At 41.7% G+C, this 18,438-nt stretch overlaps 1 protein-coding gene across 1 annotated transcript in view; it reads left to right on the top strand.

The window, feature by feature from the left end:
• ARHGEF38 (Rho guanine nucleotide exchange factor 38) overlaps positions 1 to 18,438 on the top strand; it is a 112,353-nt gene that overhangs the window by 78,724 nt on the left and 15,191 nt on the right. Inside the window, exons 6-10 of the mRNA XM_058549754.1 lie at positions 2,953 to 3,152; positions 6,233 to 6,366; positions 11,504 to 11,608; positions 13,268 to 13,390; positions 15,864 to 16,172. Of these exons, the coding sequence (XP_058405737.1) occupies positions 2,953 to 3,152; positions 6,233 to 6,366; positions 11,504 to 11,608; positions 13,268 to 13,390; positions 15,864 to 16,172 (871 nt within the window). The remainder of the gene's footprint in view (positions 1 to 2,952; positions 3,153 to 6,232; positions 6,367 to 11,503; positions 11,609 to 13,267; positions 13,391 to 15,863; positions 16,173 to 18,438) is intronic.

Here is an 18,438-nt window from a genome sequence, read left to right on the forward strand (position 1 = left end):
TGCCTCACAGCATCAGAACCTCCTCCTACTGGGAGGGGTTAGACGGGGTGAGCCTTGGGCACTGAGTGCTGGAGTGTCGTCATCTGCTCACACACTCTCTGTCTTTTCTGCCATATTGCTTCCCTGTGTGATGCAGGCATCAGAACAGCACTCTCATTGCTTGGGTGACTGTCCAAAGTGCATGTCTGAAGACAAAAGTGTCTAGGAGATTTCTCATTTTTGAGAAAGCCATTTTTAATATTTGCACTTGTGATGCTTTTAAGAGAATCTGTAATTATTTATAATTGTCATTTGAAATGTAAAAGGAAGAGAATAGAACCTGGATGCCAAAGAGAGATGGGAAAGAATTAATGATAAGCTATGGACACAACTAAAGGGGCTAGGTTGGTTTTTTGACAGATCTTGGTAAAGAAGAAAGGAGGCAGCTCAAAGATACAAGTACATCCTTTAATATATCTGGGGGTATTTTTTGTAATTAAAAATAAAAAATATGTATATAACAATAGACCACACTAATAAACTACCTTATTAAAATTGAGTTTTCTTTGATTGAATCATTTGATTATATTTATATTTTTAGGGTATTTTCAGTGATTTTTAGATCAAATAAACTAATATTTGGTGATAGTCAAAGGAAAAACTCAGAAGAAATTCTGATCATATTCATATAGATAATATGATTTCTCCTAGTCAAGATAATACCTTCTGTATTCCTGACTTGTTCTTATTTAAAGAAATTTTTTCTACTCAAGTGTCTAAACTGTTGTATTGTTGAAGAATCTCTGCCTAAAATGTATAAGAAAATGCTGTCCTTCATATTCAAAGCCTCTGCTATTGATTCACCATAAGTTAGAAAATATGTGTTTAGTTATTATTTTTTCAGTGTTCATAATAGACTTACATTCTTCCCATCCACTTCACACAATCTTCTTGGAAACCGATAACATCTCTCTCCTTCATTCCCTGCATGACACCCTGTCCTCTTAGCTCTCTTCCTCAGTAGATTTGGTGCAAATGGGTAAGAAGTACAAGATAAATCATATTGAAGCAACTCTTCACTCCCTTGTGAACTTTTAATATGTATTTTGCTTTGCCTTAAAAAAAAAAAAATGTTGGGGGCCAGCCTGGTGGCGCAAGCGGTTGAGGGCGGACGCTCCGCTGTGCTGGCCCGGGGTTCGCCGGGGCCCGGGGTTCTCCGGTTCAGATCCCCAGCGTGCACCAACGCGCTGCTTGTCGGGCCATGCTGTGACGGCGTCCCGTACAAAGTGGAGGAAGATGGGCACAGATGTTAGCCCAGGGCCAGTCCTCCTCAGCAAAAAGAGGAGCATTGGCAACAGACGTTAGCTCAGGGCTGATCTTTCTCACAAAAAATAAATTAATTAATTAAATAAAAATTTTTTAAAATGTTGCCTTTTGGTTTGCTTCAGTATCTGTTTCTATTATGGTGTCATCATTTTCTCAGCATGAATAAAATTCCTCAGTCATTTATTCAGGACCATTGCACAATTTTTTTGGAAAAAAAAGATCATTGGAAAAAGCACATTACAGAGAATCTGAGAAATCCACCACTTCAGTCTACAAACATTCATTGAGAGAATGCTGTATGTCATGCTGGAGGTGTAGCCGTGACAGAGAAACTGAGCATAAACTGGTGAATAGAGAAACAAGATAACTAAAGATAGTGATAAGTGCTCTGGTGAAAATAAAATGGGGAAATGTGACAAAGCGTGACGAGTGTGCGTGTGTGTGCCTGCACACATGTGTGCACGTACACATGACAATCAAATGTCCTTAGGTCTCATTTATCAAATGAAGTGTTCAATTAGCGGGTCTCTAAGGCACTTCAGACCTTTAGTGATGCAAACTTTCTAATTTTGTTCAACATTTTTTAGATCCTTTTCACGATTTCAATTATGTGGTCTGTTGTCTGTCCATGTTAGTACTTGAAATATAAAAGGTGAAGAATGAAAAATCTGCCTATCGGGATTGGAAAACAGTGTCTGTGTTCTCTATGTACTAAATAAAAACCTAAAGGAAAACGAGTGAATGTATCTGTCCACCAGAAGGGACTCAATGCATGATTTCATCCATGTCCCATTCACAGTGTCTCCTTATTTGCCTCTTTGCATACAGAGGCTTTAGAAACCAATGCCTTGTGGCTGAAAAATGAGTGGCAGTGGGTTGGACAACGGCGTGACCACCCTTGTGGCTTCTCCACTCCCTGTGAACTGCTTGGCCAGTTGCAATGGCTCTATTGTCACCTTAGAATCTCCTAACAGAAGAGTCAGGTATGAGTGCTCACTTTTGTGTATGCATTTGGAGATCTGTGGGCTAAAAAGAACTCCACTTGAAAAGTCATTTTGTGATAGCGATGCTTAGTGATAGTGATGGTATTCATATTATTTACAGAACTGTTGCATTTATTATAAATCTCTTTTGGAGGCTGTGGTAGAGCCTCTGAAACACTATAAATGCAACTTCTCAGTTTGGTAAAAGAGAAAAGACAATGCTTTCTTTTGACCATACTTGGCAAGTCATCTTTTAGATTTTTAAATAATGAGTTTATTTTCCTCACTAATAATCAGAAAAATACCATCAGGAAAATGCACTTTTCTTGGTTGCCGTGGAAAAATGCATTCTGAAATTGTTTCCCACTATTATTATAAAGCCTATTATTAAAAAAGCTGTAAGTGGAACATGGATGGAAATCACGCTTAGTCCTTTTTGTGGACAGATATATTTGTTTGTCTTCCTTCAGGTTTTTGTTTTGTAGTAGGATCTTTCAGCCTTGCTTCTTTCTGTCATCCCTTGCTCTGGCTTTCGTATAGGAATTGTACATAGCCAAATGGAGAGAAAAAACAGTTTCAGGATTAATCATAAAAGATCACAAAAGTGAAAAGGAGTTAATCAGACAGATGTTTGTGAAACTGATATTATTTTTCTCTCTCGTAGAGGTAAACCAAACTTGCTGGACATGGGGTCTCTGATGATCAAACCCATCCAGCGTGTGATGAAATACCCACTCCTACTGTGCGAACTTCGGAACTCCACTCCTGCCTGTCACCCAGACTTCAGAGTGCTGGAGGATGCCTTTGCTGCAGTGAGGGACATTAACGTAAACATCAACGAGTTGAAAAGACGGAAAGATTTAGGTAAGAAGACATACAATGAATTGGGTATTTTCCGTGATTGGAGTGTTCTGTTTCTGTTTCTGAGAATCAAAGGCCTGAGTAATTATGGCAGCTACAGAGATTACGATCATTCGACAGCTAGAGTCAGAGGCCAGGGAGGAAAGCGTGATCTGCCTTGCCAGCTGGGGTCAGAGAAGATCATGAAGCACATGGCAAGTTTCAATCAAACAGCTCTATACTCAACCTCTGTTGACCACTGCACACCTGGTGACGTGTTGTGGGCTGAAGATGCCCACAGCATGTGGTGCCCCTGTCACTGTGTTATGTGTGGCAGGGAGATGTGGCAAGGCCGGGTAGCTAGGGCCGTGGGAAGCTGGAGCCGAAAAGCGTCAGCGAAAGGGGCAGGTTCCCGGAAGGGGGCCCAGCTAACACGGCAGGCCCATGGTTCTGGCACACAGAGAATGCAGACTTTTTGGCAATAATTGCTCAACTGAAGGGAGCAAATACATTTCTTTCTCAAATTAAGAAATTATTGTTAACTTTTTGTTAGCTAAGATGTAAAATTTGCGTCTAAAGTAGAATGTAGATTTCAAAACTGGAGGTGCAGTTACAGCTCTCCCGTCATCAGATGCAGTGACACATGGGGATGGATCGCGGTCCTGCCTCTGTGTCCACGAGGTCTCCCTCTAACACAAATCTCAACTCAACGGTAAAGCAATGGCAGGACTTTGGAGCTAACTGGTCCAACCACTTCATTTATTTTTATTGTTTTTGTTTTCTAGTTTTGTATTCAAAAAATCGTATGTATTTGTATTAATAAATTAAAATTATAAAGAAGGGCATAGAGTAAACAGTGGAAGCTGTAGAGCAAAAGATGCCATGAGCAAAAGAAAGGACAGCCCCCAGACTCGGGGTCACTATCTGGAGTGTACAGTTATTGATAGCAAATCAGTGATAATAATGTTCAATGCAAAGTGGTTAATAATACAAAGAAGCAATTCACAGAAAGACCAATAAGTTTTTAAACGCTAAGCTTCACTAATAATCAGTGAAATGCAAATTAAAATCACAATGACATACCAGTCCCAGCCTATCGGATTGGCAAAAGGTGTTTAATGGAGAATGTTAGGTGCTGAATCTCAGTCTGCCGGCGAGAATGTAAATTGGAATTACCACCTGGGAAAGCAATTTAACAATATCTAGTAAAATTGAAGATGCACACACTCGAGACCCAGAAAATCAATTTCTAGATGTTTGAGAAACTCTTGCCCCTATGCTTATAGAGAGGTATACTAGTAACTAACATAGCTCCTGATAGCAAAAAAAGAAAAGAAAATGGCTTACATATTTATCCAGATAATGCATACACTGTGTGTAATACACTATGATACCGTTAGAACATAAAAATTAATTAAAGTACAGGTATCAATTGGATAGATCTCAAAAATGCAATGTTGAGTTTTTTAAAAAGTAAATTAGCAAGTGACAGAAGAAAATATGCAATATGGAACCATTTTTATAAAGATTGTAAACATTCAAAATAATACCAAGTATTGTATGAGTACACACATACACAGTAAAGGCGTTAAAATAGATACAGATACAATAAACCCCATATTTAGGATCACAATTCCCTCTAGGGATCAAAGATGAGGATCAGAGAATCTTCAACTGTTACATGATTTTTTAAAAAAATAAAAAGATTGGAAACAAGGCAAAATGTTAAGATTCAACAAAGCTGGGAGGTGGATAATAGCTGTTGTATTATTCTTTTTACTTTCCTGTTTGCTTAAAGTATTTCAAAGTTTAAATGAGAAAATTTTTTCCATATGCATGATCCCAGTTTGCATAGCTAACATTTTATTAAGTCTTCTTCAAACTTTCTGTCTTTTTTCTATTTTCTTTCTTCTCTCTCTCTCTCCTCCTTCTTCCCGTCCTCCCTGCAACATGTAGGGCACTACAGATAGCTGAGATTTTTTTTTACTTAATCATATATCATGAACATTCTTCCAGTCAATATGGCCTTCTTTTTAATGGTTCCACAGTATTCCATTTATGAGTGTGTCATAATTTATTAACCTATTCCTCTGTGGATAAACTTTTTTGTGTGTGTGAGGAAGATCAGCCCTGAGCTAACATCCATGCCAATCCTCCTCTCTTTTTTTCCCTTTTTCTCCCCCTCAAAAAAAAAGCCCCAGTAGATAGTTGTATGTCATAATTGCACATCCTTCTAGTTGCTGTACGTGGGACGCCACCTCAGCATGGCTGGACAAGTGGTGCGTCAGTGCGCGCCCAGGATCCAAACCCAGGCCACCAGTAGCGGAGAGTGCGCACTTAACCCCTAAGCCACGGGGCCGGCCCCCACTACGGATAAACTTTTAATTATTTCCAACATTTTGCTACTAGAAAAGATGCTGCAGCAAACAAAGCTTTGTACACTTCTCTGCATGGACTTCCTGGTCATAAATGATCAATAATTTTACTGTTGTAAGATTATGCCAAATTGTTATCTATGAAAACTGGATTGGTTTCATCTTTGTCAACGGTGTATAAGATTGCCCATCTCTCCACACCCTTACCAAAACTGAATGTTAGGAATATTTAACACTTTGAACAATATGAGAGGTGAAAATGATTTTAAAGATAAAAAGGAGAAAGCTCAGAGAGGTGACTTGACTTACCCCAAATCTCTCAGCAGGTAGAGAGCCATCCTAGGATCTGAGGTCTCCTTTATGAGGGCCACAGTTGTCTTTTCATTAGTTAGGTCTTGATGCTTCATTCTGGAGGCCCCAGACAGTAAATGTATCATCTGAGAAGAGAGAAAGAGCTTTTTTCTGGTGTCAATGATGTCTTTGATGTGGGAAGTGAATGAACCTTGGGCTTGGAGGAGCTCAAACCCTGGGATAGCTGAGTTTCTGCCAGTCAGTGGGGTGGGCGGCTGGGGGCAGTGGGCTGGAGCATATTGCATCTGCAAGAGAGGGCAGAAAAAAGCTTATCGATTTTGATATTAAATATAAATACTGATCTTGAACACTTTGGATGAAACTCACACTTTCTATGCTGAGCGTGTTCAGATATGTCATTGCGTTTTTCCATTTCAGTTCTAAAATACAAGAAGAATGATGAGGACGAATCTCTTAAAGACAAATTGTCTAAACTCAATATTCATTCAATTAGCAAGAAATCAAAAAGAGTGACAAATCATCTGAAGATTCTGACCAGAGGAGAATCGCAGGTAATTTTTCTCCTTGAGCCCCATACGTTTTCCTGGGCACCACAAATGCTGATGTTCTGTGAGGTTTTGTTTTGTTGTTATCAGAGCTGTTTTTAGAATGCCTAGAGTCAAGGAGATTGCCCCATGCTGTTCCTCTCTCTCTCTCTCTTCTGGGGCATGGCATGGGGTGAGTTTTGACACTATCTTGGCTGTGGTGCTTCCCCCAGGAAGCAGACCAAGGAGAGAGAATGTCATAAGGACAGGGCTCAACAAGGGCCGCCCGGGAATCCGGACCCTTGCCACCAGCTGGCATGTAACCTCACCCAGGAGGGCATCGCCCTCCCTCCATCCCTCTACCTCTGCTTTTTGAAGTCTCCCTTTCCTTTAGGGTTCCCTTGATGTTCATCTTATCTTTCTTTCACTATAAAAAAAGCCTTTAGGGGCATCCCTTAGTGTGATTTCTCCTGCCCCTTGTCCCCTTCCCTCCCTCCACCCCCCAGATGCACATTATATTATTAGGTAATTGTTCCGTGTCAGCTGTTTGGCCCAGCTGGAACCACTGTCATCTCCACCCCTAATACGTAAAGGATGGATTAGCAAAAGCTCTCAAACTTTAACGTGCGTAAGAATTATGTGAGGGACCTGCCAGAAGACAGATTCCGGGGTTCCACCCAGTTCAAGGTACAACCTAGAAGTCTGTATTTTTACCAAGACTCCAGGTGTTTAGAAGCTAAATGACCTTAAAGTAAGAGATCAATGGAACACACTTTGAGAACCACAAGACAGAAAGTTCATGGCCCTGAGGTGGTAACCAAAAGTAGGCAGGACAGTTCTTAAGATACTCTACTACTTTCTTTCTTCTCATTTGCCTGCGTTCATCCCTTATTATGTTAACATCTCTAACTCAGGTTGTCACTTTGGCCTGGAGGCAACTGTATGGGGGTTCAGCATTGGTTTTAGAAGGCTCATCCTGTCTGCCTCACTCTAGCTGCTGTGGGCTTTTTCCTTCTTCCATTAAGTCTTTCCAGCTCTCTGGCCACCAAGCTGGGAATGCCCCTCCCTCCTCTGCACGCCTCACATGCTCACTGAGTGTGTCCCAATCGAGGTACCGTTCACATTGCAGGAGTCAGCCCAGGGCAGGAATTAAGAGCAAGGTCTTTGAAGTCATTCGGATCTGGGTGTAAACCTCACCGCTGCCACTTAATAAATATTTGTCTTTGGGCACATAACTTAAATTCAATCATCTGTGAATTGGGGATTATATGAGGACCTAACACATGGAGTGCTTGTGAGTGTTAAATGAGATGATGCATATAAAGAAAGCACCTAACACCCCGAGTAAGCACTCAGTATGTATCGGCTGTCACCATCACCATCACCATCATCACCATCAATCACCATCATCATCACCATCATTACCATCATCACCATCACCATCACCATCATCACCTTCATTACCATCATCATCACCAACACCATCACCATCATCACCATCATCGCCATCATCATCATCATCATTATTTTGTATTGTTGCCTTGTGCTGGTATTTACCTTTTAATGTGCAGATTTCTTGCATCCCAGCTGGATATAAACTCCTTTATGTATGGTGTGTTAACCACGTCTTTAGCTTTCTGTATTTTACGATGTTTTGACATCTTAAAAAAGCTTGCTGGCTGAGGAGAGATGACCCTCCCAGGGCTAGCCCTGTCTTAGAAGCTCAGCCAGGAGCACATCTTTCATATGCAAACCAACCAATCCTGAGTCTATAGCCCCAACCCCCTCCTTATCTAACTCTCACATACCAAGCAACATTCCCCTGCCCTAAATCACCCCAGGGCCTGGTCCCAGGCAACTAGAGACACCCCTATAGACCAAAGCCCCCGGGAATTATTCAAACTGGCTAGTCCTCAACTGTTTACCCTGCCCAGCTGTTTCTGCAGGGTTTCCCTCAGTGACGCCAATAAAGGCTGTGGCCTAGACTCTCCCTCCTTCCCTCCTTCTGCCACCTGACCAAGACCTAGTGATGCCCCTGTGGCCCTGGTGACACGCAGTGACCCCCCCATCTAGGACCTGTGAGTACAATACACTTCTTCCTTCCAAGCCTCCTTCTCGTTTCCTCCTGTGGCCGCACCAACTTTACCACACCATATGCAACATGGACATTCTTAGACCACGTGGCCTGTATCATTCCCGTGCTTACATCTTTATATCCTTCTAAGGGCTCACTGGGTCCATTGCATAGAGCAGTTGACTCCAGGCTCCTCCTCTCAACAGGGAACTATAATGTGGGAAGTTTGGGACATTTATGGTGTGTGGCCATAGACCAAGGAAAGGAAAATCAAGACATTTCAACCACAGACCACAGTCATGAGGTTGAATTGGGAACTCATGCGAGAGGAGGGAGGTGTGAATGTCATGAAACAGTTCTCCCCTACTCCTGGGGATGTTGCTTCTGACTCAGGATGATTCTATTGAGGAACAATAGGCAAGTCTTAATTCTGGGCAGGTTTTCGTAGAAGCTGTTACAATCTTTATCATATTTATCATCAGCTTTTGATATTTTTCAATTGTGAACTAAAAGTGAATTGTAGTCCATGTGGCCTGAAGGGTATTAATTAGATTTCCCCTTAATCTTTTGAGAGCATGCCCTGTCAGCAGTGAAGCATCTCACCGTTAATCAGAAAATCGGCTGCATAAGCTGGACTGCAGACGAGATAAATCTCAAATCAGTGGATTTTGCACCTGTCAGCAGCTCTAGTGAAATATTTGGTCAAGTTAGGGTATAAAACTATTCCCCAAGAGGAGGATCCTATTGAATTCATCACACATGTATTAAACTCTTATGGACCAGACGCTGTGTTAGAGATTGCAAATACGAAGAGGTCTGCATGCAGACAACCTGGGTTTGAATCCTGGTCCCACCTATTCATATGGGCAAGTTTCTTTAACTTTCTGTATTAAAGGCCAAGCTTCTGCCACAAAGACGTTCTAAAACATAATAGCTTAAGTCAGGTGGTCGTTTATTTCTCCTCTTGTAGTAGTCCTAAGATGTGAGTCCAGATGGGCTCTGCTACACAAGATCCCTCAGGAACCCAGTTCTCCCCGATTTTGTGCTGTGCTGTTCCCTAAACATATGTCTTCATCTGCCTGATTGGAGCTGGGTCACTGCCATGTCTTCATCAAGTCCCAAGGAGAGTGTTATAAGGGCAAGATTCAGAAATGAAACAGTTTTTTCATTTTTTGCTCATATCCTATTTGCCCAACCCAGTTACAAGGGCAGAGCCAGCTGCAAGGGAGTGTGGGAAGGGTGGTCTCTAGCAGGGCAGCCACGTGTCCAACTTAACCTAGAGGTGCGGGTTGTCCATCAGTAAGAGGATGACAGGAGGATATAACCATCCCTGCCACATCTCCCAAAGCTTCTGTTTCCTTATCTCTAAAATGGGATTAATCGTAGCACCTACCCCATGGGGTTGTATAAGAACTAAAACGAGAAACAGAGACAGGTTTTAGCACAGTGTCTGGAACATAGCTAGTGTTTAATAAGTGTTACCTATTATTATTATTAAGACAAAAATACTTAATCTCAAATGCTTGCACTCCATCAGTGCAGAGAATCGCTCAAATAATTAACAAGTGTTGTGAGAGCACGAAGGAGGAAGCAATTCATTTTCCACAGTGGAAAGATCAGGCATAGAGGGAGCATTCATAGAAGGGGAGACAGTTAAGCAAGTCTTTAAAAAAATAAATGGGAAGCTAGCCTCATGGTGCCCTCTACTTCAGCAGCCTGGGTTCACGGGTTCGGATCTCAGGCACAGACCTACACCGCTCATTAAGCCATGTTGTGGCGGCAACCCACATACAAAATAGAGGAAGATCGGCACAGATGTTAGCTCAGGGTGAATCTTCCTCACCAAAGTAATAATAATAATAATAATAATAAATAAACAGGATTTTGCAAGGCAGAAGAGGGACAACATCATATTCTAGCATCATAAAGCGGCATGAGAGAGGCGTGGCTATAGAGAAGTAGAACTGGGTGGTATTTCTCATCATGTGACCTTTGGACCTCCTACTTTAGAAGCATCTGGGTCCCAGCCAAGATATACAAAACAAAATAGCTGGTGATGGGTCCTTGAAAAAATCTGCCCCAGCATATTGTTAAATATGTCAAACTGGGTTAGAGCCTAGCGATCCTAAGGCAGGGGGTGTTGAATTTTGTGTGGATCACAGAGAACTACGCTGCCTGTTTCATCAAAAGCTTTCTAGATAACCAATATTAAGAGATTTAAAAATAAAATAGAATCACCACTTTCTATGCATTCAGTGCTAAGGTCAACCATCTTAAATTAACAAGCGTATGAACCAAGAACAGCAGTGGTTACTCCCTAGTACCAAACTGAAGAACACACGCCACATTCCAAGAAACGTTTGCATGTTCACACAGATTTTGCCAGCGTGAGGCTGGTTCTGATCTTCTCTTGTAACCATTTAGTTGCCAAGAAATATTTCTCACCGTTAATAGCAGTTATAAGAGTGTGCTCCTAGAAATTGCCACAAGCATATAAAAGCATATTTTTCTGAATACTAACAGGTAAACATGTAAGATAACAACAAATAAGTGAACACATGTGACCGTGATCTTAACTCAGCTGAGTTTTCCTAACACAAGGACTATTTTTGTTGAGATTATATATCATCTTTCAAATTTGAGTTGATAAAAAATTATCACATTTCTTTAGCCATGAACCTAAGAATATTTTCTAAATAACCACTGTGAAATAAATCGGGATGAGTCATATCAAAAACAATAAATTCCAGTCAATAGATCAAATTTTTATTTTATTTTATAAACCCACAAAGGTAATATAATTTAAGAGCACTTACATACTATGTGAAGAGAACAGTTCTACATCCTACAGCTGCTGTGACGTAGGTGAGGCTCTTCGAAAACTGAACAGCTGCAATGTGTGTCTTTGCTACACTAATTGAACATCAGTCTGGTACCCAGAAAGTGCAGTGTTAACACAGCACATTATGGAAGATTTTCATCTCAACAAGGAGTTTTCTGTAATGTGCTGGGTCAATATGGTCCATGATGTGGTTTTAAATCCCAGATTCGTTGGAGTTACAAAAATAAATAATTTCATCTATATTTTAGGTGACAGACAATACCTTTAACAGAGAAGAAAAGCTATTTAGATCTTTAGAGAAGGCCGTGAGGCATTGTGTGAAGAACATTTCGCTGTATCTTCAACACATACAGGTAGGTGAGACACAATAGTTTTCAATGTTTCTACAAGAAGGTACCAATGTCCACGGTCATTATGAAGAGCAAATGTGACTGTTCACTCATTTATAGGATGACACCTACTGTATCACATTTGGGAAGCTGCACACTGTGGTGAAGGAGGCCAGTATAAGGACTTAGGTCTTGTTCTTTGTTCCCTCACCTGTTCCATCCATCCCCCAGACCAAATGGCCACACTGGAGGACATTTCACATATGGCTGTCACGGTCTGGACCATCAGCTTTTTTTATACTAGAGGTGGGTTCATTAATGCAGAATTGCAGATGAGGCAGAAATTTTCTTTGTTTGTTTGATTATACTAACATATCTCTTTCCAGTACCTAAAACACATATTTGCAAATTTAAGAGTAGGACTGAAAGAAAGAAGACAATCAAAGGCAGACAGAAAATGATATGAGAGAAGCTAAAAAGTAAAAAGTGTATAACATGGCGGCCATGAAAACACAAAACCCACGTGTGGTCTCAAATTGAGCTGTAGGCTACCCAAAAAAGGACATGCGGTCACACAATTCTAAGACAAACCGAGCACCGCTATGTCTTCTATAACCAGTGATCTGTAATGCCCCTACAGTCCTGAATGAAATTCCTACATAATTCACGCTCAAGTAGGTTGGTGTACGTAAAGGAAAGTCAATATAAAGGAAAGTAAATTCTCACAAAATAGTTGACTACAATATGCAGATGCTCCCACACAAGCACGGTAGACAAAACACCCCACAAACTTCCAGACCCCTGGGAGGTTTCCTGCCCTCGTTGAGAGTCACTGACTTAAACAAACCAGTTGGAGTACAGTGTAATTATATTCAGTGCGAGACCAGTCAGGAGCTTCTCCTAGTGAAGCTCATAAAGAAGACACAGTGTCCTTAACAACATCACGACAGTGGTCATGAGGAGGAGAAATAGAAAGCTTGTGGGATTACATGTCAGTCAGGAAATAAATGGCCCTTCCCATTTTCCAGTTTTTCTCTTGGATATCTGTTTTTGGAAGCAGATGTTTGCATGCTTAGATAAAATATCACACCAACAGAAAATTGAGTCGACAGCCACAATGATTTGGAGACAAGATCCTATGTGATGTAACCAACAAGCCACATTCTTTTCTTATTTGTTAACCGAGGCAAAGCCTGGTTTTCCAGTCAGATTTGCTAAGCTCTTCCTGAAGCACTGCCTTCTGTGAAAAGAAAACCAAAACTTAGTTGTAACAGCCAGGGGGCAGTGGGAACCCTGTTCTTGATAAGCGTTTCACGGAGTAAATGCCTCTTGGGAACATCTACAGGAAAGTCTTCTATTTCCACTAATTGATTTATCAAAAATGTGAGCATCTTCTCTTAAAGAGAGAATTAAATTCACTAAGGAAAACTGAAGACATAAATCAAAGAGGATTCATTTTTAAAATAAGGGATCTGTAGGAATTGAATGCTGAAGAATGGCCAATGAGGAAATTTAAGACAGACTCCCCTTGACAGAAGAGATGTCACACAGGGCAGTATGAGGAAGCGACACAGGGGGAAAGTAAGGAGGTAGTTTGCTACTAGTCAGCTGATTGTTGAGTGGTGATGGAGGCTGTGACCTGGTCTGGGAGGCCTTTACCTGTGCTAACTTCTTGGGTTTCAGGACGCCACAACCTTGGCGCTGCAGAGTGCAATGGCGTTGCAGGAGATTTCATGCAACAAGGACGAGGAGGAGAGGGGCCACTCAGAGGCCCCGAGTGATGCCCCAAATCCCTGTGGCGACTTTGTAAGTTACTCATATGCACAGATAAACGCAAATTAAACAGTAGGGTTAAAAGAAAAGCTGCTTTTCATTTATTTTTCTGGATTTAGAAATAAAACATTCACTAAAGCAAATATTAAGGTCAAAATTAGTAGATTTAAACAGGAGATTTTTTTTTACCATTAAATATTTTAAAGTGGATTAGTGAAGATTTTACTATAATCAAAATTTAAGAGGGTCCCAGAGTGTGTTTCTGGGGGTAGTCAGTGTCTGTGCAGCTTTTAAATCCACATTTAGTTCATCTGCATATGATATATCGGGGATTTATTAAGTTAGAAAGCTGTGGTTTTCTTAAAGGAGTCTTCGGAATGCCCCGAGTTCTCACAGGAGTGAAGATACCCTCTGAAGATGGGACTTTTGTTAGCGCACCAGACACTGGGAAGTAAAGCCTTCCTATTAAGAAAGGGCCTCTACCTAAGGGTCATATGTTATGTCTTCTTTCTGTGGTAAAATATTTATTTTCTAAGAGTTCTGTAAAATATACAGAATCATAAAATGTAGCTTTAGAATCATAAAAAACATGCTTGAGCCAAGAAAATATTTGAGTGGTAAATTAGTCTGAGTAACACTAATTTTAATTTGGTATCTGTGTTCTGTAGGTATAATTATTTCACAGTAGTATTTCAAGTATTATACAGGAGATATAATAGACCCTTCACCATCTTGCAGGCCCTTGACAGTGGCATTTTTGTGCTGGCATTATTGGCGTTTTGGGTCAGACAGCTCTTCACTGAGTGGTCCTTGTGTGGAGGACGTTTAGCATTCCTGGCCTACGAAACTCTAAATCTTAGTAATGCCCCCCCCCAAGTCATGACATTTGTTTATTGTAAATTTATTTATTTATTAAATAAATATTTATTAAATATTTATTGAGCACCATGTAAGAGCATGGTATACAGCTTCTCCCTCATCAAGAGTGCTCCAGAATTTGACAGAAAGAAAAGATAAGTTATCCTTCCCTACTTTGCATAAAACTACAAGATGATAAATTAGCTAAATTAAAATAATTATCAGAAAGTTCAATATAAAGGTAACTTTTTTATGGATAAAGTATATTAAACTCTTTGTAAAAATCAAATATTAAGAACTCAAAAATCTATCTAAAGGCAAAGCTGTTGTTTTTATTTAACCATGAGAGATACTTATTTACATATTTTGTATAGAACAAAATACTAAAATAAAATCTGATTCTTATTTGTTCCAACCACAGTTGCTATGTACAGGTAAATCGATTTATGTCTATAGGTCACAGGATATATATATTGTAATATTGTATTGAGATTACCTGTAGAATCCAGGCAAGTTGCAAACACAATAATCTATCCCAGTAAACAGATTCTTTGCTTAGTCAAAGGACTCATTAAACAGTCTGCAGATGCATATTGATTATTTCATAAGCTAGACATCGAATTTAATCTGTGCAGGCTATTGCTAGTGCCAATAAGAGATTGGTTTCCCATCTCTTCTAGATTTCCCATGAGTTCAGCCATGGTTACCAGAGGCCATTTAAGTTCATTAACGCAAGCTGCTGCTCAGATGCTCATTCCCTAGGACATCTTTCGGGATACAAAAGAGAAACCCACTTCCAAATGGCCGGAACATGGTCCTGTAACCCAAGCATATGCGATCAAGGGTGAAGCTTGGCAGGCAGCAATCACAGGACAGAGTGCTTCAGAACAGAGGGGAGGGAAGCAAGCAGAAGACACGAATCCAGGGCGCCCGGGGGCTGGCTTGGAGTTGGGCGTTTATATGAAGTTCGTTTGCAATGACAGACCCAAAAATGTAACAATTTAAGACACAATCAGCATCAGCTTAATCCTTCAACGTATTTAAAGAGGAAGCAATAACTCTGGTTATTTCTATCACAGCAGCAAAATACCTAGAATAAAGGGGTATCATCTGGATAGGGGATACAATTCGGCTACCAAAATTATCACCAGGGTAGCCAGGGAATTGAGGGCGATGTGGGAGGAACAGGAACAGTCTCTTCTGAGACCGACTCTTCCTTCGATGGCTAGCAGAGAAAGGGAACGATATGGTGAATCATTTGCGCAGTCTCAGCGGTCGAAGGCTGGAGACTACCCCCCACACACACGTGCTGGGGTAGCTCCGCTTGGCTCCGGGGTGAGAAAGAAGAGAAGGGGCAGTGCTGAGGCGGACGACCCCCATCACAAAGCAGTGGCTGTAGAGAGAAAGGCGGGCTTCTCTCGGGAGCACGGGCTTCAGCTCTTGTGTCTCTTCCCGCTCACTCTTCAGGTCAATGTGCGAGTCGAGAGTCGCTGTTTCAAGTCCTCGAACAGGTTTAGCCAGATAGAAAAATGATCACCGCTCTCCTGACTTGAATGGCCCCCTCCCGGTCTGCCCCCGCGCTGCCGCCGGAGGAAGCCAGCCTCCCCGAGACGGCTGTGCTCCCTCGGTGACGGGTGTCTCTCCGCAGGCAGCGCGGCTGCAGACGCTGGTCCTGACGCCCCTGTCGGCCCTGCTGGCCCTGTTCCCGGGGCCCCGGAGGCTCGTCCAGAAGCGCTACGACAAGCTGCTGGACTGCGGCAGCCCCCCGCGGCGCGCGGGCGCCGAGGCGGACCTGGCCACACGGGAGTACGAGGCCCTCAACGCGCAGCTCGGGGAGGAGCTCCGGCTGTTCAACCGCGCGGCGCGGGGGCTCCTGGCCGACTGCCTGCGCAGCCTCGCCTCGCTCCTCGGGGCCCCGACGCGGGCGGCCCCGCGCCTCCACCCCGCGGCGCGGCCGGTGAGCGCGGCCCTGTTCACGGCGCGCGTGGGTGCGCGTGGGTGCGCGTGTGCATGTGTGGCGTGTGCGCGTAAATGTGTCTATATCTCATTTAGCTTTCCATTAGGATATGATTTTACAATTATTTTCCTGGAGAGGAAGAAAGATGTTCACAGCCGAGTACCAACTTTAAAAAAACCAGCTTGGTTTTGGGCCCTTAATTGCAAGTGTGCTAGTTCTCGTTCAGCTGGTTGGATATTAATGGACAACATTTGGAGGAAAATTAATTGTCCCTACTTTATTTTTTTATGTGTATTTAATTAACTTTTAACGTATCCTTTGAATGAAATTAAGTTGAATCAACAGGTGCTACGTTTACATGGGTCAACAGGCAAAAACTGCATAAAGGCGTAGAAGCAGTCTCCCACCCACTCTGTCTCTCAACCACCCTGTCTCCCGCTCCCACCCCACTGTTATTGGCTTATTTTTATCCACCTAGGGCTTCTTTCTGCCATTAAAACTAGATGCTAATATGGTTTTTGTCCCTACGCAAAGCTAGCATGTTATAGCACCGTTCTGCACCTCGCGTGTCAACATCCTGGGGGTGTGTCCATGTCAGTGCACAGAGAGCTTCCTCTTTCCTTTCACAGCTCTATGCTGGTCTACTGCACAGCTGTACAGGAGTGTATAACCAGCCCCCTGGTTTTGGGATAACAACTTTATTGAGAATAATTCACAAACCATAGGTTCCACCCATTTATTCAGTTCAGTGGTTTTTTGTATATTCACAAGAGTTGTGCAACCATCACCACAATCAATTTTAGAACTTTGTCATCACCCCCAAAAGAAACCCTGTACCATTAGCAGTGACTCCACATTTCCCCCTAACCCCCCCCAGCCCTAGGGAGCCACCAATCTATTTTCTGTCTCTACAGATGTGGTATAAACAGAATTATACAACATGTGGCTCTTTGTGACTGGCTTCTTTCACTTGGCATAATCTTTTCAAGGCCCATCCATGTTGTAGTGTGTTTCAGTACTTACTTCTTTTTATTGCCCAATAATATTCCATTGTATGGATATGCCACATTTTATTTATCCTTTCATCAGTTGGTGACCATTTGGCTCATTTTCACATTTTGGCTATTATGAATAATTCTGCTATGAACATCCAAGTTCTTAATGCAGGCACATTTTCATTTCTCATGGATGTGTACCTGGGAGTGGAATTGCTGGGTCATATGCTCACTCTATATTTCACCTTTTGAAGAACTGCCAGACTGTTTTCCAAAGTGGCTGCACTATTTTACATTCTCAACAGATCAGAAACAGATCATCTCATCAGAAATGATCCAGGGTTCCAATCTCCTCACGTCTGTCTTTTTTATTATAGCCGTCCTAGTGGTGGGGAAGTGACATCTCATTGTGGTTTTGATTTGCATTTTTCTGATCGGTCTCCTATTTTTAAGCTTTTCAAATTGAAGTATAACCTATATACAGTAAAGTGCATCAGTCTGAAGTGTACATCTCAATGAATATTTATGTGTTTATACATCTGTGCAACCAGCCCCGGATCTGGATAAAAGCCCTTTCCAGTCCCCCACAGGGCCCCCGTGACCACTCCAGGCGGTAGCCCCCCAGAGGTAACCATTTTTCTGACCTCTCTTACCATGGACTGTTTTGCCTGGTTTGTATTTCATATAAATGGAATCATACAATATGTACTCTTTTATGCAGTAACCTCTCCCTATTGATGGACATTTGGACTATATCCAACCTTTTTCTATTACAAATAATGCCAGAGTCATTTTAGACATGGGAAGATGCATCTTTAGGAGAGATTTCTAGAAGTGGAGTCCCGAGGTCAAAGGTTAAATACAATGTAACTTTGCCGGTATTGACAGATTCCCGCTTAAGAGTTTTACCATTTTGGATTCCCACCTCCAGCATACGAGAGAGCTGGTTTCCCTGGATTTTTGCCAGTCTGATAGGTTTCAAGTATAGCTTTAATTTATATTTCTCTAATTATCAGTGAGGTGGAGAATGATTAAGAGCTATTTCTTTTCCTCTTCCTGTCAGCTGCCTGTTCACGGCTTTTGCTCTTTCTTGTATTGAGTTATTGTTCTTTTTTTCTCAGTTTCTAGAAACAATGTATGAGCCTTTTAACTGAGATGTAAATTGAGAATATGTTTTTCCCAGTTTACCATTTGTCTTTGGACTTTTTGGTATTTTTTTTCATCATGCAGAAGTTTTTTTTTTAATGTCAAATTTATTAATTTTTCATTTT

Source organism: Diceros bicornis, chromosome 11 (assembly GCF_020826845.1).
Source record: "Diceros bicornis minor isolate mBicDic1 chromosome 11, mDicBic1.mat.cur, whole genome shotgun sequence".
Taxonomy (NCBI): Eukaryota; Metazoa; Chordata; class Mammalia; order Perissodactyla; family Rhinocerotidae; genus Diceros; species Diceros bicornis.